Source organism: Canis lupus, chromosome 9, assembly GCF_011100685.1.
Source record: "Canis lupus familiaris isolate Mischka breed German Shepherd chromosome 9, alternate assembly UU_Cfam_GSD_1.0, whole genome shotgun sequence".
NCBI classification, from domain to species: Eukaryota; Metazoa; Chordata; class Mammalia; order Carnivora; family Canidae; genus Canis; species Canis lupus.
Genome location: NC_049230.1, coordinates 51,537,452 through 51,561,896, shown reverse-complemented (window position 1 = coordinate 51,561,896; position 24,445 = coordinate 51,537,452). Strand labels below are relative to the sequence as shown.

The following is a 24,445-nucleotide window of genomic DNA, read 5'->3' as shown; positions in this document are numbered from 1 at the left end:
TGCCAGGAGCACCACAGAGCACCAGGAGCATCACAGAGCGCCAGGAGCACCACAGAACACCACAGAGCACCAGGAACACCATAGAGCATCACAGAGCCCAGGAGCACCACAGAGCATCACAGAGCGCCAGGAGCACCACAGAACACAACAGAGTGCCAGGAGCACCACAGAGCACCACAGAGCACCAGGAGCACCACAGAGCACCACAGAGCGCCAGGAGTACCATAGAGCACCAGGAGCACCACAGAGCACCACAGAGCACCAGGAGAACCATAGAGCATCACAGAGTGCCAGGAGCATCACAAAGCACCACAGAGCACCAGGAGCACGACAGAGCACCACAGAGCACCAAAAGCACCACAGAGCACCACAGAGCGCCAGGAGTACCATAGAGCACCAGGAGCATCACAGAGCACCACAGAGCGCCAGGAGCACCACAGAGCATCACAGAGCACCAGGAGCACCACAGAGCACCACAGAGCACCAGGAGCATCACAGAGCACCACAGAGCGCCAGAAGCACCACAGAGCACCACAGAGCGCCAGGAGCACCACAGAGCACCACAGAGCGCCAGGAGCACCACAGAGCATCACAGAGCACCAGGAGCATCACAGAGCATCACAGAGCACCAGGAGCATCACAGAGCACCACAGAGCACCACAGAGCACCAGGAGAACCATAGAGCATCACAGAGCGCCAGGAGCATCACAGAGCACCACAGAGCACCAGGAGCATCACAGAGCACCACAGAGCACCAGAAGCACCACAGAGCACCACAGAGCGCCAGGAGCACCACAGAGCATCACAGAGCGCCAGGAGCATCACAGAGCACCAGAAGCACCACAGAGCACCAGGAACACCATAGAGCATCAGAGAGCGCCAGGAGCACCACAGATCGCCAGGAGTACCACAGAGCACCACAGAGTTCCAGGAGCACTAAAGAACACCACAGAGCACCAGGAGCACCACAGAGCACCACAGAGCGCCAGGACCACCCAGAACACCACAGAGCATCACAGATCGCCAGGAGCACCACAGAGCACCACAGAGTACCAGGAGCACCACAGAACACCACAGAGCACCAGGAGCACCACGGAGCACCACAGAGCACCACAGAGCATCACAGAGCACCACAGAGCGCCAGAAGCACCACAGAATGCCTGGAGCACCACAGAGTGCCCAGAGCACCTTGAGTGGAAGGAGGAATCTCCAAAGTACAAGGCATCGGTCTTTCTAGTGTGGAGACAGCTGGAGGACTACCCTTAAACCCCCTGCCTGTCCAGATGGGGGCTCCGTCATATGTAGAGGGAGCTCCTGCCCCTGGACACCCCTGTGATGTGGCTGATCCTGGGGAGGAGCGAGCCGAGGCCACTCCATCAGCAAGGGGCCTTCTTGCTCTATGAATGGCCCCTTTTGCCACAAAACCCTCATTTCCATCTCCACCAGGATGTGTCCTACTTGAGAACTGTCTCCTCCTTCCATCACACCCTGCCATCTCATCTTACCCTAGCCTCTCCCTTACTTAGTCCACAAGGACATGGAAACTAGCTGGCAGGGCGGGCAGGGGAGCCATGGGAGCTGTTGTCCTGTCTCCCCTTCCTGCCCTCACCCCCACCCCCACCCCCAGGGCCAGTCCTACCTTCATTTTCTGATAATGCTCCCTGGCAACTGCAGCCAAAGAGGAAAATTTTTGGGCCATCAAGTTATCCATTGTGAGAAGGTTGCTGCTCAGATGTTTGCACAGCCACATTGCCTGAAGAAAGGAAAGAGGACAAGAACATTTTAGTGAAAGCTGTGATGGAGGGAACTCCATTAAAATGTCCAAGTCCTTCTATCTTCTATATTCTACTAGAAAAGGTTGGCCACAAGGAAGCCCAATGACTTCTGGTGGGAAGGAGGCTGCCGAGGGGAACAAGTCCATAGAGTCCTCGCCCCCCCAAGCCAAGGCAGGAAGGGGAGACAGGGCGAATGCTCTGTCTCCAGCAGCCAGTGACAATGAGGAGCTAGAAGACCTACAGAAAGCCATGCCTGTAGCTGCCCTTGGCATGCCTTTCTCAACTCTGGGCACCTCAGAAGGTTTATGACTAGAAATGCAGGGACAGGACCTAAGTATGGGTCACAGCCATGCTCATTCATTTTTCCTTAGATTGGGACATGACCTAGTCTAGCCAAATGAATATTTAGGTCATTGATGGCTATGTATACTCTACAGACATGAATACATTTTAGGGAATAATAATGCAGTAAAATGTTCTTAATGCCCAGATTATACTGATGACCATTTCAGCATCAGGATGACTCAGAAGGCCCTAAAGTCCCCTGGGGCAAGTATGAACCTTAATTCTCTCTGCTGTGCATGCTGGGAGATGTCAGTGGTGACAGCCTTTTAGGGCTCTGTCTGGATTTTACTGTATATCATCTTACTGCAAAATTAGAGTCTGTGTGTCCCCAGGCAGCGGTGAGAGGCAAGGATAGCGAATTCACCAAAAGGCTTGTAGCTCAAACACCAGCCAAGCACTGTGGGCCCTGACCTCACCAGGAGGCAAAGTCGATTGCCTCAGCCAAGCTGAGCCTTGATGAAAAAAGTTGTCTGTGCTCCTGACACTTCAGGAATTCTACCCAGCAAATTCACCAGAGGTCAGGGGGAGAGCTAGACCTGGGGGTAAGCGCGGTGGGCCCAGAGCCCAACATCTCAAAGACAAAGGCCCTTTGCCAGAGGAGACCCCTCAGGCTGAGTGACTTGACTCTGCCTTTACGTGGCTTGTGGCTCGGGAGCCTGTCTGTCCAGTGCAGAGGCTACCACCTTGGAGTGGCTTCTACAGCCTCCCTGGGCTTTTCCCCAGGAGATCAGATCAGTCAGATCTGGAGGGGAGTCTGGAACCTGCATCTTCCAAAGCACCCTGGTAATGCTTGCGACTGCTCGGCTTGGGAGCCCCTGGTTTCTAGCAGCAGAACAACATTTAGGGGGACGGTACTGCAGACAGGAGGGAAAGCTGGCAGCCTGATCCTGAGGAACACAGTAGAAAAAACTACAGACAGACTGACAAGCAGCAGGATAGAGGGATGGATAGATAGGCAGCTGGATGGACAGAGAGAGACAGAATGGTAGGATATAAATGATGCCAGAATATAGCACAGGCAGGTCAGCTTGGACAAGCCTTGGCCATCTTAATTCCTTTTTTCAAACAAAACTATAAATAATATATAAAAAGTAAAAAAAAAAACCATATGCAATATATACATATAAAATATTTATAAAACAAAAATATATAAACATATATATTTAACAGAGAGAGAGAGAACACAGATGCACAATTAGGCAGAGCAGCAGGCAGAGGGAGAGGGAGAAGCAGGCTCCCCAATGAGCAGGGCTCAGTCACAGGGCTCAGTCCCAGGACCCCAGGATCAAGACCCACAGCGAAGGCAGATGCTTAACTAAGCTACTCAGGCACCCCAATTCCTTTTCTGAATAAAGCAAAGTGTCAGCTCATCTGGGGACATGGCCCCCCACATCATCCAGGCCCGGGATGAGGGCTCACAGCAATGGCACAGTCATCAAGGAAGAGTTAACTGATGTTCACTAGCCAGGCTTTTATTTTATTTTATTTTTTTAAAGATTTTATTTATTTATTCATGAGAGACACAGAGAGAGAAAGACAGACACAAACAGAGGGAGAAGCAGGCTCCATGCAGGGAGCCGGACATGGGACTCGATCCTGGGTCTCCAGGATCACACCCTGGGCTGAAGGTGGTGCTAAACCGCTGAGCCACCCAGGCTGCCCCACTAGCCAGGCTTTTATTTATTTATTTTTATTTATTTATGATAGTCAGAGAGAGAGAGAGAGGGGCAGAGACATAGGCAGAGGGAGAAGCAGGCTCCATGCATCGGGATTCGATCCCCGGTCTCCAGGATCGCGCCCTGGGCCAAAGTCAGGCGCTAAACCGCTGCGCCACCCAGGGATCCCGAGCCAGGCTTTTAAAAGATAGAGTTCTACCTCATATGATTACACCTTTCACAAGTTTTGACAATTGACAGGAACTTAATACTGAAACCGTAGGCAGGAGGAGGCACACTAGCATCCGGATTGGGGCTGTCTCCACGGAAAGACCAGGAAGGGGGAGGTGGGATGAGGTATTTGCTGTACCTTTCAAGTCACGGTCTTCAAAGTGGGGAGAGAATCATCAGAGCAAATATGGCAAAATGACAACTGCTATAAAATCTGGGGGAGCTGGGTATGTGAGTATCTATAGTGTAGTTTCTATGCCCTTCTGATTGAACTATTTTGTAATTGAAAGTTTCAGAATGAGTGAAGAGTCCATTTCAAGGGCCACCTGGGTGTCATAGTGGTTGAGCATCTGACTTTGGCTCAGGTCATGAGCCCGGGGTCCTGGGATCCTGTCCCACATCGGGCTCCCCACAGGGACACTGCTTTTCCCTCTGCCTATGTCTCTGCTTCTGTCTCTCATAAATGAATATATTAAAATTCTAGGGGGAAAAAAGTCTCTTGACTCTGGTCTGGTTCTGGGAATGTATCCTAAGGATATAAACTAAAGAGTGTGCGAGTCTGCTGTCCGTGCAGCCTGAGAACACCCTGGAAGGTATATCCCAACTGCTAAAATAATGCTCAACCCGGATGGGTGGGGAATATAGTTTTGTGTTCTGTGCTTTCTAGGTTTCCTACTAGGCACACATGCCACCTCTTGTAATAAGAAAATAAGAAGCAAGAGAGGGGAAGGATGAAGGAAAGCTCAGTCGTGGTGAAAACCCACTGAGGGGCAGCCTCATTCCAGCTCTGCAGGTAAATGAGATATTACAGTATTACAATACTTAATATGATGCACTTACTATAGTTGTTTTCCCCGAGGCGGGTGGACCTAATATCACAATCTTCGGCACTGTGGAAGAGAAAGATTTGAATGTCACCACCTTATATGACAGAGCAACCTCCAGAGCCTGCGGTGCTCCGAGGGTATTCATTTCCTTCCTTTCCCAGATTTCATTTTCTGCAAGTGACATGGTCGTTTGTAACCCAAGGGCTCAGAGATGCTCTTACCACAGAACATACCCTCTATGTTTAGAGAGGTAAGTGATCACTGAGACGGTTTATTTTTCTGTCTCCAAGGGGACATGGACACAGTAACTTGTTTGCCAAACTAATAAATATCAAGAACAATTTGGATTTCAAGCACCATAAAGCATTTTAAACAGGGACTTTGTCTTAGGGACACGCTCTCAAATAAAGCTGTATTTTATGTAAATGACCTTCTGAGCATATACACACACATACATGCCTTTTTATTTAGCAAATTGTATTCCCCATCATATTACTGAGGGAAATAATGGGGGAGAGCCTGGAGTATATAGGCCAGATTTATAAAACCCCAGATAGAAAAGTCTTTGTTTTCAAATGTGGGCATTTCTATGCAAATGGCTTGCTTCAGAGGGAGACCGCTGGCTCTGGGCGGTTGCTGGCTCCACATAATTCCTATAGCAGCTTTTCGATGACTGAGTAGGTGCTGGCCCACTGGAAAAGACCAGACCAGTATCTTAGGAAAAGGACTGGAAGGCATGTGTTCCCGGGTCAAATTGGGATTCAGGACATGGTGTCTGGACAGGTGAATCCATGCTGATTCATCTGCGCACCACCTTGACTTAAAGCCACCCCTCTGCCCCTAAATGTGGGGAACCAGGAGCACAGAACACACATTGGGAAAGCAGATCTCTCTCCTCACCACTGTTGGCCTGACCCCTGAGCCAAGGGGACGATGAACATGTCCCATCTTGTTCATATACTTCAACTCACTTGAGCTTCTGAGGTCTACATGCAGAGCCCATTCCTGCCAGGCCACCGGGAGGGCCCCTCATCTGTGCAGAGGACAATGGATGTGCATGACCTTTTAGTTTGGAAGTGGAAACGGAGAAGGAGCTAGTGTCCATTTGGCCCATGATTTAATGATCAGCACATTTACACCCAGCCAGGCTGCGTGGGTGTAAATATAGACCTTTGCCCAGATTCACAGCACCTTCTCGTTTTCAGGGAAAACATGGAAGGGAAGGTTTAAGATGACTTCACTGATTCACTCATGGAGCACCTTGTCCTTGCTCAGGTGTTGGGACAGATGCTGCCAAGCAAAGCATAATGGAACATTGGTAATTGTGTTAGGTGGGAATTGAAGGGGAGCAGTCGTCCTCCGTGCCTGTCCCTGACTAGGCACTGTCCCTCTCTCCTGGAGAACATGACAGCCTCAGCACATGTCATGGCTTTTTGCTGCTTCTTCGATTTTTATGTGTCCCAACTAACTGCTCTAGAGCACTGTTTCCTATATTTCTAAACACTTATAAACCTGGTCCTTTAGCCCCAATGATGTGTGAATTTGCTTCTTGGAAGCCCCAGATCTTTCCTGTTGGTGGTGATGTGAATCAGGGATGGGGGTGGGTGGGAGGAAGGCCCTGGACAAGGCAGCACTAGGGCATCTCCTCCAGCCCCAGCTACTGGCCTAATGTTGCCACGCTTCAGCTCAGCAAACCCTTGCACCCACTTTCCTCTCCAAGGCAGGCTCAGCTGGGGTGCTTCCTGCCCGCCCCAGTGCGGCAGACACAGTTGGCCAGAGCCACAGTAAGGGAGCAGCAGGTGGACCAGGTCCGGCTCCTGTGCCCTTCGCCTGGCTGCCTGGCTGGGACTCTGGCCACAGGCATCTGCTCAAGCTCCTCAGACCTCAGGCCAGACACAAAGGGACTCAGGGTCTGCGGAGCCTGAGGAGTAGGGGCGACACCCCCACAAGAACCTTTTGGGAATGAGTTGACTCCCAAGTCATGTATTCATCTTGACAAAGTTGCGGGGCTCACAGGCTGCTGGGGAAACCCTCCCCTTCCGGGCTCCCATAAGTGGCACCCAAATTGTACACATCTATGAAATTGCTTTAAAAGGGGGAACATCCACGGCCTTTCTCCCCACCTAATTTCTCGCACACATTTATGTGATTAATTTCAGTTTCTTAAAATCTAACACCTTGAAACTCCAGCTCTGCTCATGAGTAATTATTTATAAACAGTGTCATAAAAGGCTGCTTGACTGCCAAGAGTAATCAACTTCTTCAAACCACTTCAAAGGAAATCAAAAAACCTTTCCATCCACAGATCCTTTTGAGGTTTAACTAGGAGCATGATTTAAAATTCACAAGAAAACCCTTAGGTATTGGAGCTCTAATACACAGCTTTCTTGGACAAACGTTTGATAAAAAAACGCAACATACCATTATATACACCATCACCTGCTTTAATATTGCCCAGGGCTACTGTAAATGCTCACTTTGTACTAAATCTGCTTTTCTCGAGGCGAAGGGGCTGCCAGCCATGTGCCGGGGGCTCCCCTTGTTCCCTCCTGTGCATGCTCACCAGGATGAGTCTGGAGCCTTCTCTCCCTCTACACCAGCCACTGGCCATGTGAGCCACTCTCCACCCCACACCATGTCCAGTAAGTGGAGATGCTGAGTGCCCAGCTTTCTGCAAACCCAGGCCCCTGCGTGGCTGGAAGGAGGCAAGATGACCTCACTTACGAGCCCAGGGCAGTGAATATACTCACTGGACGTCAGTGGGCCTCCCTTCATCTCTGGTCCTCTTCCAGACCACACAGGAGCAGGGTTCAACTGTTCTCGGCTTCCTTTCCCTCCAAGAAAACTCATAAAAGGCCTCTTTTGCTTTACTTGTTGGCAGAGGCCTGGGCACAGGGGGAAACCCGCATATGTCCCTCTCTGTTCTTTACTTAGTGGTTGGGACTTGAGCAAAAAGGGCAAAGAGATTCCACCATCCATAAGAGCAGCCAGCCCATGGCCTGAGAGAGGTTGTGGGAACAAAACACCCCCCTCCAAAACAGTGGCCCCTGGGATTCAATGCCTCTACTCCCTTTGGGGCCAAAAACCTTGACTCTGGCTCTTGAGGAGGCCAGGAGGCCGGCCCCAGCTACAGCCAGATGGGGCAGGTCTGCATTCTTTGCACCCCTGCTTGGGAGCAACATGGCATGCTGTGTGGTCTGGAGAAGGAATAAAGGCTCCGTGGCAGGTGCCTCAGAAAACACCATGAGTGAACGGAGGAGGTGCTGAGGAGGATGGAAGAAGGTGAAGGGACGGAGGGAGGGAAGAGGCTGCACAGGTGGTGGTAAGGCCAGCCCCCAGTGTCTGCTGCGGTGCACTGAGTCTGAAACAGAAAGATGCTGGTAAAGTGGATGGTTTGACACTGAAAATCAAATCTGCACACAGATGAGCAAGATTAAAGTATAATGAGAATCTGCCTCAAATTTCAGCTCTTGAACTTCCAGCTGAGGGGCTGGCTGAGTCCTGGGGCTCAAGGTTTGAGAACGCATGGCAGCATGTACCCCGAAGCGAAATGTTTCAAACTGGCAGGATGAAGCGGCCCCTGCAGCCGCCCACCGCTGGCCAGGCACTGCCCCCTCCATCCCAGTCACCCAAGCACGCCCCCCACACCCCCCCGGTTACCAATGAGGACACTGAGGCCCAGGTGGGGCCAGGCTCCCTCGCCAGTTTCTTTACATTCTTTTTTTTTTATGATAAATTTATTTTGTATTGGTATTCAATTTACCAACATACAGAATAACACCCAGTGCTCATCCCATCAAGTGCCCCCCTCAGTGCCCGTCACCCACTCACTCCCAGCCCCTGCCCTCCTCCCCTTCCACCACCCCTAGTTCGTTTCCCAGAGTTAGGAGTCTTTATGTTCTGTCTCCCTTTCTGATATTACCCACACATTTCTTCTCCCTTCCCTCATATTCCCTTTCACTATTATTTATATTCCCCAAATGAATGAGAACATATAATGTCTGTCCTTCTCCTATTGACTTACTTCACTCAGCATAATACCCTCCAGTTCCATCCACGTTGAAGCAAATGGTGGGTATTTGTCATTTCTAATAGCTGAGGAATATTCCATTGTATACATAGACCACAGCTACTTTATCCATTCATCTTTCGATGGACACCGAGGCTCCTTCCACAGTTTGGCTATTGTGGCCATTGCTGCTATAAACATCAGGGTGCAGGTGTCCCGGCGTTTCATTGCATCTGTATCTTTGGGGTAAATCCCCAACAGTGCAATTGCTGGGTCGTAGGGCAGATCTATTTTTAACTCTTTGAGGAACCTCCACACAGTTTTCCAGAGTGGCTGCACCAGTTCACATTCCCACCAACAGTGGAGACCACAAATGTTGGAGAGGATGTAGAGAAAAGTTTCTTTACATTCTGACAAGAGTGCTGACATGCAGTGAACCCAGGGGCCCCGGGTGGTGGCACCTCACTGAATTCACTCACTGAATTCACATGCCATTAGCTCTTGCTCTGCTCCTATTTCACTTTTCCTTTGCTTTCGCTTTGTTTATCCTGTACTTTTGCTTCTGCTCTAACTTTGCTGTTATTTGGTGGTGGCAGTACAAGAAAGCCAAACTCGGCAGAGGGCACCCAGTAGGGTTCAGGTAATAGCAACACCTAGTCCCTGTCCAGACTCAGGTGGGAGGAGGTGGGAAGGCAGACACATGTGCCTCCAGAAAGCCACAAACGGAGGCCTGGGTAGGAGAGGCCTGGCTGGTAAGCCACAGTCCACAGCAGGGCCGCCAGGAAGGAAGGGCCACTCTGCCCCCCAACGCCAAGAAATAAACAGCCAGTCAGAGAACGGAGGCCTCTCAGGAGAGTCTCACACCAGAAGGCCAGGTGGACAGCTCAAAGTGACAGTTCTCCTGGCCTTCCGTGCTCTCAGCTCCATTTCCACCTGTGGCACGTGGGCTTACCACCAACATCAATCCTCGAGTCAGCAGAGGCTCAGAAAAGGGCACAGTTGTGCTCTCCATGAGCCACTCTGCTTAGGTTGGTGAAATGGCACTGGGATCTGAGCAGCCCCTCACTCTGATGCTCTTCAGCCAAGCCTGAGAAGGTTGGTATCAGGATCTGTGTCTAGGACATGCAGAAAAGGCCAGGTATGCCCGGTGCCCAGGCAGGCCTGGGGTCTCCTCTCTCCCGCCTTTCTTTGTGCTTGTTTTTCAGACTCCTAGCGTCCTTCCTCATCTTAGGCTTGTGAACCTACCACGGGGCACTTCAGGCCTCTGTCCCTCTCAGCTGCGCCAAGTGCTAATTTCACTGGTGCACTGGTACCTCCTTCAAAGTGGCCAGGATGTCAATGAAAAAAACATCAAAGCTCCCAGATACCAGCTCTCCCTGACGGTTCACACAGGACGGGAATGATCCTCCACTTGGCAAATCGATTGTGGAATGGAATGCCCTTCCCTTCTCCCTGGTCCTGGGCTCTGGCTTTGGGGCCAGCTGGCCTGCACTTGGGCCGAGGTTTGAGAAGCTCTGGTGCCCACTAACGGGCACCAGTCATGAGACCCTCAGGAAAAGCTGAGTGCTGCCTGTCTAGGTAGACCAGAAACCAAATTTCCACCTGACAAGTGAAGTCATCACAGAGCTTAAACCCAACAGGCGAGATCAGATGGGACCCACAAACACATTAATAATTGATTCCATGGGCCATTCAGAGGTTTTTGTTTTAATAACTTGGCAAGAGACTTTTTTAGCTGTGCCCCCGAAAGAAATTAAATCGGCCACCATTCCATGTTGTCAAAAGCCCTCCCCACCCGGTCCAGCCCTCCTTCAGACACAGGGAGGACAGAGGGGTTCACAGTGGTTAGGCAGGGAAAGGAGAGGGAGGAGGCCCATTCGGATGCTCACCATTATCATTGTCTTGTTGCAAGTGAGTGATCATGAACGGGATGGGGTCCTTGGGCTGGTAGATCAGGAGTTGCTCCAGCATGTTCTGTGGGCACAGGGCAGACACCCAGGGGGTTAACACCTGCATGGGCATTCAGGGCCCTGGGCTCAGGCTCAGGTGGCCCAGCACCCCGGTCGCTACCAATATTGGCTGGTCTGATCCCTCCACCACACCCACCAAACATGCCTTCAACTTGGGATCCAGCCCCTGCCCCAGGTGCCATCTGCTTTAGTTCCCCATGAGCAGAGACATGAGGGAAAAGCCACATAGGTATCGCTGGGAGACCCCTGCAGGGACTGCACCCAGATCCAAGAGCAGGTGGGCCCAGGATCCTCTACCCCAGTCCCTTGGTGCCTCCCAGACATGCCTTCTCTCAGTTCTCTTCATGCACCATGTTCATGTGCTCCTCAGAGCCTTAGCAAATGCTATTCCCTCAGCTTGCAACGCTTTTCCTCTGAGTCATGAGGTCTCCATGCAATCATACCTTCCTGATTACGCTCACCAGATAAATCCTGTCATATGTTCCTGTAGCCCCCACATGTCCCTGTAATTTCCTCATCCTTGTCCCGGTGCTGGGCATACTCACAGTAGGTGCCCAATGCCAATGTCTGCTGGGGAGGGCATGGCCAACACTGTTGCCCGTGTCCATCCAGAATGGGAGAGTGGGACAGAATAGTTACCAGCCAAGTATCTAAATAGTCCTGGGACAGTCTGGCCATTCAGTTCCATGGAAAAGCAGCTTCCACGGTTTCAGAACAAGAGGCACAGGAATGAACTGGGGGAAGTGATAGGAGCTGAGCTGGCGCAGTAAGGAGCATCGTTTAGGGACAACCTAGAGGGCGGGGGACTTTTGTCCTTTGGGGGTGTTGAGCTCGTGGATGCGTGTGTAGACAGCAGAAAGCTGTGAGAGGTCCTAGCTCCACTCTGTGCCTCACCAGCAAGTCCCTTCTCTTCTCTGAGCCTCAACCTCCCCAGCTGGTGGAGACCCCACTGGTGGCGGCCTCTGATCGGTCTCACTGCAGAGGTGGTGTTGAGATGACGCTAGCTGGTTCACAGATGAGTGTTTTTCATTTTACTTTTCAACAGTTGTATATCTAACGCATATTAGCAAACCTAGGATTTCAAGGATTCTGCCTAGGAGGAGGTAAAACAGGCTAATCTTTTAAAAAATGGGCTGATTTAAAGAAATGACTACATTAAAGTGGAATTGTGGTGGTAGTATGTGAATTGATACATGTGATAACATTTCATAGAACCGTACACACACTAAAAGAAAGAAGTGCAGGTAAAGAGCGCCTGGGTGGCTCAGAGGTTGAGCGTCTGCCTTTGGCTCAGGTCATGATCCTGGGGTCCTGGGATCGAGTCCCACATCGGGCTTCTCACAGGGAGCCTGCTTCCCCCTCTGCCTATATCTCTGCCCACTCTCTCTCTCTGTCTCTCATGAATAAATTTAAAAAATCTTTTAAAAAAAGTACAGGTAAATACACATGAAATCCAAATAAGGCCTCAGTGTGGTTAACTGTTTTGTGCCAACGTCATTGTCATGGAGTTACGTTAGATGGTATTAGCGGCAGGAGCTGGGGAAGGGTACAGCAGAACTCTGTGCTGCCTTTGTAATATCCTGTGGATCTAAAATTATTTGAAAATAAAAAGTGTAAGAAGTGAAAATGGTAAAAACCATGGAGGGAACCCACACAAATGACTAAGGACTGGAAATACTGGACAAAAAGCTTTCTCGGACTGCTCCGTCCACAATCGCTCTGAGGTACACCGGGCTCTCTAGAGCAAACCACAGCCCCCTGGGGAGCTGGCCCAATCCTGCCCACCAGCAGGTGATTTTTAACTCGGCTGGCCATTGCTTTTTCCTGGACTGGCCCACTCGGTTTTGGAGAGGTCTCTCCCTCCGTCAGTTAACACTTTCCAAAGGAAACACGTGTTTGGTGGAGAGATGGAGACGGTTCTGACTCTGAGCTCTGCTCCCACGGGTGCAGGTCAGAGGCTCCACGGAGCACAGGCATCACCACAGGGGTGCCTCGGGATGGGCTATGCCTGGAGGAGCAAGTGCTCTGGACACTGGGCTCCAGCTTCTCTTAGGCCCTCACCACCCCTGAGTGGCAGAGTTCTTTCAGTCCAGCTCCTGAAAGGCTTTGCCTCCAGGAGGTGCAGAAGGGCACCCAGAAGGGGCAGGGCTTTGCCCAAGTGCACACGGGGACTGAGGGCCCCGACAACTCAGAACCCAGGACGAGAGGTTGCGGGCAGCCCCGAACTCCTGGCCCTAATGAAGAAAGGCCATGTGGGAAATGCTGCTGTCCCAACCGTAGGGCTGGGATCCTGGGAGGCAGCCCTCTCAGGGGACGGGGATGTCGCCCGGAACTCGAACTCGGACAGGCCCCAGCTCAGAAACCTGGAGGTGTCAGCGCGGGAGGGGCCTCCCCGAGAGGAGACCAGCTCTCGCCTGTTGGCATTTCACAGTTGCCCGAACTGTGGAGCGAACGGGACTTGGCCCAGGCCTCGGAGCGGGCTGGCCCGGAGCCATGTCCACATCCTGGCCAGGCGGCCTGCCCTCTTTCCTCCCTCCTTGGTCCGCAGGGCAGGGGCAGGGGGTCCGCCGACCGAGGCATCCCTCGGGGTCCCGGCGGTGCCGGAGCCGGACACCGCCCCCCGCTGCGGGGAGGCCCCCGGCCGGCCCCGGTGTCGCGACGGGGCGCGGCTGCCCCGGTCACCTGCATCAGCTCGAACACGTGGCGCTCCTCCCCGTACTGGGGCATTTCCGGGGGTATGTGGTGCGGGGCGGTGGTCGCGTCCATGCCCGGTGCAGCGCGCCCGCTCCCTGGAGACCGCCGTCGCTAGGGCCGCCGCACGCGTCATCAGCGCGCGCCCGCTCCCTGGAGACCGCCGTCGCTAGGGCCGCCGCACGCGTCATCAGCGCGCGCCCACCGGGGGCAGGTGCTTCCCCGCGGGCAGGTGCTTCCCCGCCCCGGCCTCACCCCGCCGTCTGCACGTCTCCGCGGGCCCGCGAGGCCTCTCCAGCTGCGGCCTTCTAGGACCGGAGGTGCTCCAGCAGGGCCCCGGGTGCCGAGACGCCGAGGGGCACGTCCACACCCCACCCAAGGGGGCGGGTCCTGCGCTGGTTCCGCCAACGCACCCCGACCCGGGCGCTGACAGCTCCGACGGGCCGGCCCGGCTCTGCTGTCGGGGCCAGACTTTCCCCATCTTTAAAATGAACAGAGGTTAGGGGACGGCTTGAGAAGGTAGGGGAGTCCCTGGGGGGCTCCTAGGGGGCTGGGCGGGAAGGCCTGGGCTCACGGGAGGGGCCAGGGCGGCCACGTGACCCTGTTGCCATGGCACCCGCGGGAACAATCGGGCCCGCGGCTCCTCCCCTTCTCGCCGTCCCCCCACCGCCCCCACCGCCGCAGCCCTGCGAAGGGCCTCCCCGCCCCCCGGGGCCCCAGACACCCTCGGAGGCACTCCAGCTTCAGCACGCTCTGTGAGTGAAGGCCGCTCTGGGACCAGGGAGGTGCAAGCGGGCCGGGGACGGAGCCGCCGCCGCCCCGGGGCAGGGGGATGGGGTGGGACCTGGGGGGCGGGAAGGAGCGCCTTCAGTTGCGCTAATGCCCAGGGGGGCAGAGGCAGCCTGGTATCAGACGCTGCGCTGGACTGAGAACTCTAGCTTTTTGTCTTTTGCCGTTTTTCGGAGGAGCTGCTGGTTTTGAGCTCTCGGTGCTCTTAACAAAACTTGTGGGGTCTGTACATTACGGACAGGACGTCCGGCATTGTCAATACAGACTGCTCCGAGTTCACCTCCTGGCTCCACCTAGCCGTGTGAGCCTGCTCCGTGCCTCACTTTCCTCCCCTGTGAAGGGGAGATTATGGAAGGATTTCATGAGCTAATGGGCCTGAAGTATTGGTAGCTGGCATGGAGGAGTGCACCATGTGTAGGGGCTACTATTAGGCATATTATCTCGTTTAACCTTTGCGCCAGCCCTGAGAAATAAGTACTTTCATTCCCATTTTACAGGTGAGAAACTGGAGGATCAAAACGGTGAGAGAAGTAGTTGGCTGAATGACTTCGGGCAAGTTATTTCCCTTTTTGGGGCCTCTTTCCTCATCAGTTGTTGATCGTGAAGCATTAAAATCAGAAGTCCCCTTGCAGATCTTATCCAAACCACCTCATTTTACAGATGGATAAACTGAGGCCCAGAAAGGGGGGACATTCTTGGCCAAGTTCAGTGTTGAGCAAAGGCAGAGCCAGGGCTTGACTTCTAGCCAAAGGCTGCACCACCAGCCACTTGCCCAGAGATATGCTCTCCCGTGTAAAAGGCTCCAGTTCTGTCTTGTGCCCTCAGAGCTGCTTCCTCAAAGCGTGCACACCTTGGTTGGCTTTCAGAGCCAACTGCAAAGACAGCTGGGGAAGAAAAAGCGTGCCGCCTCCCCCTGAACAGGGAACACAACAACCAAACCTGCAATTTGCACTGGAGAGGTTCAGTTTGCTTCCTGGACATTTCTGAAATGACTTGCCTTTCTCCTCATTTATTTTAAGCCCTAGGCGCTTTTCATACCACGATTTAATCTTCTTTAGCAGCCTGGGAAAATACAAATCAATTAAAGCCTAAAACCTATTGGGTAATCATTTTTTCCTTCCTCCTCCCCCAGATCGAGAAGTGCCTGCACCCTGTGCCTTTCATCCAGACTAATTTGGCTGCAGTGACTCTCGTTCAAGGGACAATCACTTTGGATAGCTTATTACAGCTCTTCTCACGACATTCCTGGCGTGCATGTCACAAGTCGCTAGGATCAAGAACCAAGTCAGTTTTGCTCTCAGGGGCTCTTGGGGCCACCAATTGAGGTAGCATTGCATCCGTAGAGAACTTGACAGCCCCAGGAAGCCCCAGGAGGGTGGCAGGGAGGCAGACACATAGGGCAGCCCCTTCTGGGATGGGGAACAGAGAATTGTCTCACAGGAATGGAAATGAGACCCCAGGGTCCAGCCAGTGCATGACCCCTAGGGGGGTTCCGGCAGCTTTTCAGGCCTTTGGTGTCCTCTCCACCCCACCCACTGGCTTCCAACCCTGGCCAATCTGATGTGTGGCATGTCTATCTCTATGGACCATCATGGGAGGGAAAGAGGGAGCTGTCCAAGCCCAGACTTTATGAAGTCAGGCAGAGCCAAGTGGGAAATCCTGGCCTGCTCACTTCTAGCTGGGTAACTTCAGGTTTGTTGTTTCTCACATAGGGGTAATCATGGTACCTTCAAGGTGAGGACTTAACGCATGGTCAGCGCTTTCCTACAGCCCCGTTGAGAGTAACTGCTGTTAGGAGGATTGGGGTGGGTGTTAAGGATCTCCTTAAAGGCTGGAGCGTAGCTCTAGTTTGTCTGCCCCCCACACACCCAGCCCCTGCAAAGGACCCTCTTGCAGACAGAAGCTCTTCATCCTGACATGCTAGTCCCACTGCCCTGCTTGCTTTTGTCTTTAGCAGTGCCCTTATCTAAAACGTGGTTCATTCGCTCATCCTTACTGTTGGCCTCCCATACTGAAAGATAAATCCCTCCAGGGAAGGAGATATTGTCTATTTTGTTCAGTGCTGTGTATAGCCCAGCACTCAGAATGGTGAGGAATGAATGAAGGAACGAATGAATGCATGATGTGCTTCTTATCCCTTTTGGCCTGCAGTGGTTCTCCTAGCTTTGTGTGATACTTGGGGTCCCTTAGCCTTACCCTGTCCACTGCCTTCTGTGCTTGCTTTCAGTATTCTCACATAACCCCCCCCAGCTTCGAGCCAGGGGCCCCACCTCTCCTCTCCGGGAGTCTCTGCTGCTTTCAGGGCACACACCATGCCTGTCGTGGCATGCCCCCTGACTGTGTGCACACGGTGTGATCACAACAGCCCTGAGTGCCCTGGCAACCAGGCACTGCCACGTGCCAGGCCCTGGGCTCCACACTGCCACCTGCCACCTCCTGCAGTGCTCACCCCAAGGCTGGGAGGCTGACACTGTTCTCTCCTGACAGCCTGTTAGTACTCAGAGGCTCACCCCAAGGCCGGCAAGGAGTGGAACCAGGATTTGAACCCAGGACTATGCAACTCCAGGGCTTGGGTTCTTCACCACCCACCACAGCTCTGAGCATTTTGGAGGAGGGCCAGACAAAGCATATGCTCCTCCTCCTCCCCAGAAACCCACCTGTGTGCTGGGCTCCGACTTTTCTAGGCTTCAACCCCCAGGTCACATGTAAGCCAAGCCCCAGGCCTGTGGTAGGTGAGGCAAGTGAGGCACTTGCCTTGATGCAGACCGTGAGGGGTGCCTGAAACCCCGGTAATCAGGACAAATAACATCAAAATTAATGCAAAAACTCCATTGAAAGGGAACTATTAAAAATGTGAAGCCAGGATCAATGTTACTTGTTCCTTTTGCCCAGGCTCCCCGGATCAGCAAGGCGTGGCACTGGATTGCATCCCACATTTACTTAAAATTCAGATACTTTGTAGACTTTCTGGTATTAACTTTTATTTCTCCAAATTGTGTGACAAATACTTTTACCTAGCTCGACTGCTGAGTTTTGGGATGTCCCCTGAAATGTCACACTGAATGCCTCACCTGCCCTGGTAAGCCTATACCATGAGAGGCACACCCCAAAACCTTGCCCCCCCTTTACTGTGTCCACCATTTCTGCCTCTGGGCAGGGGGAGGGGGACTGTGGCAGGTGTTCCAGGTATCTGAAAAACACAGGTACCCACCACAACCCCACAGCCCAGGCTCCCCTTCTCGCTCACCCACTATGGGCAGGGCGCCTGGCCCAGGCCCAGGCCCACGGAGCTGCAGCTGCTGTGAGCAAACACAGGCATCATGGTTCCCAGGGTAGGGCCTGGGCACTGCTGCTGAATGCGCTCCCTGGGATGTACAGTAGACCACTGAGTTTCCCGGGGTACTGTTATCAGGGCCCATCCTGGTGTGGCTCCGTTCCCAGATCTCCCAGTTCTCAGCTTTGCTGCTCCCATCATGTCCTGGAGGCCACCTCCTTTTTTTTTTTTTTTTTAATTTTATTTATGATAGTCACACACAGAGAGAGATAGGCAGAGACACAGGCAGAGGGAGAAGCAGGCTCCATGCACCGGGAGCCCAACGTGGGACTCGATCCCGGGTCTCCAGGATCGCGCCCCAGGGCCAAAGGCAGGCGCTAAACCGCTGCGCCACCCAGGGATCCCCTGGAGGCCACCTTCTGATGTGTTCTTGCACTTCCTTTCATCCCTCTTCTTGCCATGGGGATGCCCTCCCTGCTCCAGCCCTGCTGTGGGCTCAGGATGCCAAGGGAGACCCAGCAGAGAGAAATGCCTTCTGTCCCCCTCGGGCTCGGTCCTCTACCTAGGGCCTTCCAGGAAGCCTGGGATGTCTTCTTCCCCACCCTTGCCCTTGCCAGGTGGTGTCTGGCCCCTTCCACTTGCAGCAACTCACTCAGACCCTAGGTTGGCTGGCCTCCTCTGACCCCTGCTCATGTGGGGCGTGTGTTGTACTGGGTCCTCGTGGTGGAGGCACAGTGGCTGGGGCAGCTTTGAGGACTCCAGTTACAGGTCAGGAAGCCTGGGACCTAGAGTGTCTCCAACAAGCTTGCTGTGACACCCTGGACTTCGGTTCCCCCCTGCCCAGGAGTTAAAGGGAGTTGACCGACCAGGGTCTCCAGTTCTAGCACTCTGTAAATCTGTGACCTGTGACATCTTGCGTGGGCTCAGCAAAACTGTGATGTCACAGAGAGCAGAATCCACAGGCTCTGCTCACAGAGGAGATTCTAGACGCATTGTGGGCTATCTGAACCACGCTAGGGACAGTCTGTGAGGCACCAAAAGAGAGCACTCCCTGTGGCGTGGATATTTCCCATCAGGCTCATTCTTTCCATGAACGTGGGAGGCGGAGAGGAGTTGCCGAGGGCCAGCCCCTACCCTGAGAATGTGCAAGGCTGAGATCAGGGCTCCTGACCCAAGCACAGAGCAAGGAAACCGCCTCTTCTCAGACTTGACAATCCAGTACAGACTCTTCCGCTGCTTGGCCCACTGGAAACAGTCCCTAGACTTTCTCATGAATTGCAAAGGGGCAGGTGTCTTACGATAAAAATCACAGATTTGATACTCTGTGACCTATTCTGTGATCCCCTCTGTTGCTGACAGCACAGGAAGGCATCGGAGGCTGTGTGTGCATGTGTGTATGTGTGTGTGTGTGCATGTGTACCCCCACAGCCTGGAGAAACTGAGGACCAGAGTAATCTTTGTCCATGCTTGAGAGAAGGAAATCATGGTTCATGGCAAAGTACGTGTCCTTGGAGGGTAAAGGGACCTGGGTCAGGCTGTATTCTGTCTTGGACAGCCTGGGGGGATCTGGAACTAGTGAGGTGCTCCCCGGAGAAGGCCCTGGCCATGCTGGTCGGGGCCTCCAGAGCTGGGTCTGCAGTCTGTTTCTGAGGGCCTCATCCCTGTGCTCTTGTTCCCTGTAGATCCCTCTCCTTCTGTGAATAATCGCTGAGGAAGACAATGAATGAGGCAAAGGAGTCCCTTCGGAGCATCGAGCAGAAATACAAACTCTTCCAGCAGCAACAATTCACCTTCATCGCCGCTCTGGAGCACTGTAGGGAGAATGCCCACGACAAGATCCGACCCATCGCCAGCATTGGGCAGGTGGCGTCCCGTGGGCTGCCGGGCGGTGGGGCCAGGGTTCCCCGGGGACTCCCGGGCAACACCTTGCTTGGAAGGTGAAACTGAGGCTCAGAGTACAGCAAGCATGCTTGTGCCAGGGTCAGGACTAGTGGGATGAGCCCTGCATCCCCTCCCCAGATATGTGAGTGAATAACAAAGTGGTTACACATGAGGGCTGGAGCCTGCCGACCAGGGTTCAGATCCCAGCTCAGCCCCACGGGCCTTCAGGGACCTCAGGCCGAGAGTCACCTGTGTCCCAGTCGTCTGCTCTGTAGAGTGAGAACAACTGCACATCCCCAGGGAGTATGTGGATTTAGGGAGATCATGAGGGAGACGCCCCGCCCGTGTCTGATGCCTGTGGTCCTGGCTGTCTGATCCCACTGGGGCCTGAGAAACTGCGCCGTGCTGGGCACATTGCTCTTCCCGTGTGCAGATTATCACAGTGTGCTCTGCAGGACTTGGAGGCCTGGAGATGAGACACGCCTTCCAGGAAGTGACCCACACCTGGGTGGGAGCCTCCCAACTGCAGACGTGCTGCGGGCCCATGGGCCAGCTTGTGGAAGGCCAGCGGTGCACGGGTGGGGGTGGGGGTGGGCAGTGGAACTCAGAACTCCTTAGGAGAAGCACGTGTGCGCCCCCTGCCCCCCCAAAAACAGCAACCCTTGCTGGCAGCATCCTTTAAAAATCCTTTCGTCTAATAAATGTAAAAGCTTCGCCCAGTTTTTTAACTTGAAAAGTTTTAAACCTACAGAAAAATATCCTTTCCCCTGAACTATTTGGAAGTTAGCCACAGCCTTTCTAGCCCATTCCCCAATGGCTCAGACTTCCAAGGCCATTGGACAGGTTTTTGGCGTCGGGAAGGAACATCTGCGACCCACACCCCCACCGCGACCCACACCCCCAGCCCAACCCCCAACCCCAGCCTCTGCTCAGAGTCTGCATCAGCGGTTGGTGACCCCCGGCAATGCATGCGCACAGGGGAGTGGCCTCCTTGCCTTAAGTCCAGCGGGAGGCTCTTGGTAAACAATGCCCCATGGTCTGACTCTGTGTGAACTGTTGATTCTCGGTGCTTGCCCTGCCCTCCCTGGGCCTGGGTTATCCTGAGGTAACCCGCACACACACCAGATAGCCCGGTGACTCTGTGTTATAGCTACAGCGTGGTGCCTCAGGTGGCCGGATGTGGTGCCCCACATCCATGGAGGCCGCCAGAGCCTCCCCCCCTTACAGAGCTGCAGTCCTTAGAAGGAACCACTCAGATCATTTGGGAAGACCTCACCCCAGCAAAAGAAAAGCAACCGGCAGTGGCAGGAAAACCCTGGCTTAGACTTAGGAATTTCTGGCTGCTAGAGGAGGGAGGTAATGCCCCCAGCCACCAGTTTGTCACAGGGCATGCGTTTGTGAAGTGGGCCAGTGAATCTGGTCTGGACCGGAGCCAGTTCCTCCTCAACCCACGGCTAGGCCTCTTGCCTCTCCCGACCTCAGATCCAGAGTGATAGGCAGGGCAGGGGGGGTGGAGGTTGCATGGAGGGGAAGAGCCCCTGCCAGGGAAGGACCTCCATGCCCCCTGAGGAGAGTTAAAAGTGGATCAACCATATTACCATTCTGAGCACCTTTAATGATTTCAGAAAGGTTTCCCTGCTCTTGTACCTGGAACACTTGGGAGCTTCCGTGTTGTTTTGGCATTGAAGCTCTTCATCCTAGAGTTGATTTTGGTGTGTGGTGTGAGGTAAAGACTACCTTTTGTTCTCCTATGGAAGATCCCTTTCCCAGGGAGAGGCCCTGGAAACACAGGACAATGAAACTTCAAAGGATTGTAGTGCCTTCTGCTTGCTTCTCACTCCTGAGGAGTGGGTCCTCTGAGCAGGCTTGAGGCATGAAAGGTCAGGGAGCAGCCCTCTTTAGGTATGGGCTGAAGCATGTGGAGCCTGGTGCAAGGTGGGAGCTCAGGGCCCAGAGCTGGGGCCAAAGGCCAGCCTAGCCACTCTCCCTGGTGCCCGAGCAAGTGATTTGACCTCTATGGCCCCCACTAGTCACCTGCAAAATAAGGACTTGAAAAGGCACCCAGCGCGTAGGGCTCAGGTGAGGGTGTTGTGAGGGCCAGGCCGCAAAGCTCGGCACAGTGCAGGGGGCACTCCATGACGTTAACTGTATATAGCAGCCTGTGCATGCAGATGCTTCAGTGTGACTGGCCTCTGCCCTGTGACTCTGGGAGGCTGGGAGGAACAGGGGTATGGGGCGCTGCTTCCTGGTGTTTGGCCCAGAAACTCACCAGGGGCCCAGTGGTGCTGCCTCAGCTCCCATCGTGTGGGCCCTCACAGGTGCAGAGCTACACAGAGCACTACTGCAACAACTCCACAGACCGGCGCATTCTGCTCATGTTCCTGGACATCTGCTCGGAGCTGAACAAGCTGTGCCAGCACTTTGAGGCCCTGCACTCTGGCACTCCAGTCACCAACAACCTGCTTGAGAAATGCAAATCCCTGGTTAGCCAAAGCAATGACCTAAGCAACCTTAGAGCAAAGTAAGTCGCTTCTGGGCCTGTTTTGGAGGCCCAGGCAGCAGGGCGGGGCTGGAAAGGAGGGGTCCAACAGGAAGAAGCAGCCTTCTGCATGAGGGCAGGTGCCTCCAGGCCCCCTGCCCAGGTGGGAAATCTCAGGCCCACTGATTTATTGGATGGCCCAACCCCACCGATCATTTTACTGAAGCTGAAGATAGAGTGGGACGCAAGCCCTCTCACTGGAGTTGACACCCGGCAAAGGGAAGGGGATCACAGAGCACATGTTCCCAGAAGCCCACAGAGAAGCCCCAGCCCTGCCAGTGTGGCTACCTAGTTAATTCTGCGCCCTCGGCACAAAGTGCCATATTCTGGAGCATATGGTTTAGTTATTGGGGTGAAGAAGAGTCAGAGGGACTAAGCAGTACATTTTGGAGCAGTTATGGCAGGTTTCCACAGCCCCTAATCTGGGTTTCTACAACCACAGGTGAGTGGTTCCAGAGTCCTGCCCCTCACAACAGGATTAGCCAGGGTTTGTTGCCCAACATCTGGTAGAGAGTGTGGTATGGCCCATGCAGCCCTGAAACCTCCCCAGGGGATTCTGATGTCTGCAGTCTGGATCAGAGCCTGCCCCAGGTCTGGATGAGTCCCTCTTGCCACCCCACAGGTACCCTCATGATGTGGTGAACCACCTAAGCTGTGACGAGGCCAGGAATCACTACGGAGGCGTCGTCAGCCTCATCCCCATCGTCCTGGACTTAATGAAAGAATGGATCGCCCACTCGGAGAAGCTGCCCCGCAAAGCACTGCAGCATGTGAGTGAGTCCCAGGCACGCCAGGAAGCCATCGGGGCGGCGGCCACTCATCCTTCCTGGACCACAGGCACCCAGCCTCGGTTAAGAAAACACAAACGTAGGCAACTTACAAAAGACAGCCCCAAACCTAGGAGGAATGACAAAGGATGTTCAAAACCTCCCTGGAGACCACCTGGCGGGAAACTGTAACTCAGAGCTGACAACCTGCGTCCCGTACAGTGCTTTGTCACTTAACTTGGTCTCCACTGTCTGATCCATTCTTTGGCACCCACAGCCCCCGCCACTGATGAACCCCAAGGGGGCCTGCCCAATATACTGTCGAGAACCTCTCTCCTTTCTCACTTTAACTTCTAAGCTCTTGCCTCTGAGTGTCAAGGTCTGTGCCAATGAAGAGGACCCCCACTTCCAGTGTTGTTGGGAGAGGGTGTTCTGGGGAGGCAGCTGAGAGCTGGGGCCACTGGCCTGCCCACGTGCACCCTGCCAGGCCCGGCCACGCTGCAGGTCTGGCTTTCCCGATCGATCCACTGAGCTGGAGGCCTCAGAGCTCCTTTCCCGCCATAGGGGCAAGTAGGCAAGGCCCAGCTCTCTGCAAGACAAGGCTGTTTGGCCTGCCGGGAGGCTGAGGGCCAGCATGACGAACTTCCTCAGTGTGATTAGGTCTCTGGGCCAAAACCCAAAGTGGAGTGAACCTGCCTTCACTTCTCCTTTACTTGGGAGAGGGAGACCATGCAAGAAGCCGGAAGAATTCTGGTCTTACGGCTCCTGTGCAAGGACGGTTACCTGATTTTCACAACACTGAAGGCCCCGACATTATAAAATGTGTCTCTGGCTTCTGAGCTTGCTGGAAGTTCTCTCTGACTGTTGGTTTTTCCCTTCACAGGGGGCGACTTAGCTTCTGTATTCTTGCTTCCTCGAGTGCAACCATCAAGAATAAAAAGTGTTCTCCTACCTCTCTGCCTGGCTCGGGTTTCCTGGGACTTATCCCTTAAAGACAACTGCATTTATCCTAAGCCCTCAGAGGACACTGGGCAGTAGCCTCACAAGCAAACCACGAGCAGAGAGCAACCACTATAGATGCTTGCTCTCAGGAGGTTCATGCCAAAGACCCACAGGCTGGCGCGGGGACTCCTTCCATAGTCAGAAGCTATTCAGATGAGAATCTGAATAGACCTCTGAATTTTCCAGACAAAATAAAAAACTGCCACCTCTGAGTCTGCTTCTGCCATTATCATGGGCAGAGCACACTGATGTCCGGGGGCAGCTGGAAATGTGCGTTCCCAGGAAGAGATGTGAGGTGAGGCTGGACCTAACAGCTGGGTAAGGTATTTCCTGCCATCTTCCAAACACCCAATAACATCACAGAAGGAAGGTGGTGGGTGCAGCCTGCGCCAGACCAGTAAGCTCTTGACAACCTCGGTGTTGTTGGGCTCCACCAAAAGGACTGTATTTTTTTTTTTAAGATTTTATTTATTCATGAGAGAGAGAGAAAGAGAGAGGGGGCAGAGACACAGGCAGAGGGAGAAGCAGGCTCCATGCGGGGAGCCTGACATGGGACTCGATCCCGGGTCTCCAGGATCATTACCCTGGGCTGCAGGCGGCACTAAATCACTGCCTATCCTGTCTGCCCCAAATCACCACGGCTGCCCCAAAAGGACTGTATTAAAACCAACGGCCAGCAACCCCCAGGGA

The 24,445-nt window shown here is 53.7% G+C and overlaps 2 protein-coding genes and 2 long non-coding RNA genes across 22 annotated transcripts in view; 2 read left to right on the top strand and 2 right to left on the bottom strand.

Moving 5' to 3' along the window:
- The window catches only part of AK8 (adenylate kinase 8), a 127,840-nt gene extending 114,205 nt beyond the window's left edge, over positions 1 to 13,635 (bottom strand). For 6 of the 7 annotated variants that reach the window (XM_038548918.1, XM_038548919.1, XM_038548924.1 and 3 more), the window contains exons 1-4: positions 13,495 to 13,635; positions 10,732 to 10,816; positions 4,847 to 4,896; positions 1,640 to 1,753 (exon numbers count right to left, since the gene is read on the bottom strand). In XM_038548918.1, the coding sequence (XP_038404846.1) occupies positions 1,640 to 1,753; positions 4,847 to 4,896; positions 10,732 to 10,816; positions 13,495 to 13,578 (333 nt within the window). In that variant the 5' untranslated portion in view covers positions 13,579 to 13,635. The remainder of the gene's footprint in view (positions 1 to 1,639; positions 1,754 to 4,846; positions 4,897 to 10,731; positions 10,817 to 13,494) is intronic. The other variant, XM_038548920.1, reaches the window with a different exon arrangement.
- LOC111097479 lies at positions 91 to 6,327 on the top strand. The gene is made up of 3 exons (XR_005364867.1): positions 91 to 2,903; positions 4,674 to 4,799; positions 4,995 to 6,327. It is a non-coding gene; the product is annotated as an uncharacterized LOC111097479 (long non-coding RNA).
- A 124-nt stretch (positions 13,636 to 13,759) lies between the features above and the next one.
- SPACA9 (sperm acrosome associated 9) lies at positions 13,760 to 23,704 on the top strand. 13 transcript variants are annotated; one of them, XM_038548916.1, is made up of 8 exons: positions 13,787 to 14,022; positions 14,790 to 14,844; positions 15,425 to 15,576; positions 16,005 to 16,097; positions 19,249 to 19,429; positions 21,766 to 21,968; positions 22,609 to 22,756; positions 23,637 to 23,704. In XM_038548916.1, the coding sequence occupies exons 5-8, from the start codon at positions 19,286 to 19,288 to the stop codon at positions 23,646 to 23,648; spliced, it is 507 nt and encodes a 168-aa protein (XP_038404844.1). In that variant the 5' UTR covers positions 13,787 to 14,022; positions 14,790 to 14,844; positions 15,425 to 15,576; positions 16,005 to 16,097; positions 19,249 to 19,285; the 3' UTR covers positions 23,649 to 23,704. The 13 variants fall into 13 exon arrangements, with proteins under 13 accessions (XP_038404834.1, XP_038404835.1, XP_038404844.1 ...); XM_038548915.1 differs by lacking the exon at positions 13,787 to 14,022 and adding an exon at positions 14,158 to 14,258 and having other exon boundaries at positions 14,790 to 14,813; XM_038548913.1 differs by lacking the exon at positions 16,005 to 16,097 and having other exon boundaries at positions 13,800 to 14,022.
- LOC119873353 lies at positions 21,042 to 24,175 on the bottom strand. Its single transcript, XR_005364866.1, has 2 exons — positions 21,717 to 24,175; positions 21,042 to 21,226 (listed from the first exon to the last, which is right to left on the bottom strand). It is a non-coding gene; the product is annotated as an uncharacterized LOC119873353 (long non-coding RNA).
- Positions 24,176 to 24,445: the final 270 nt, after the last annotated feature.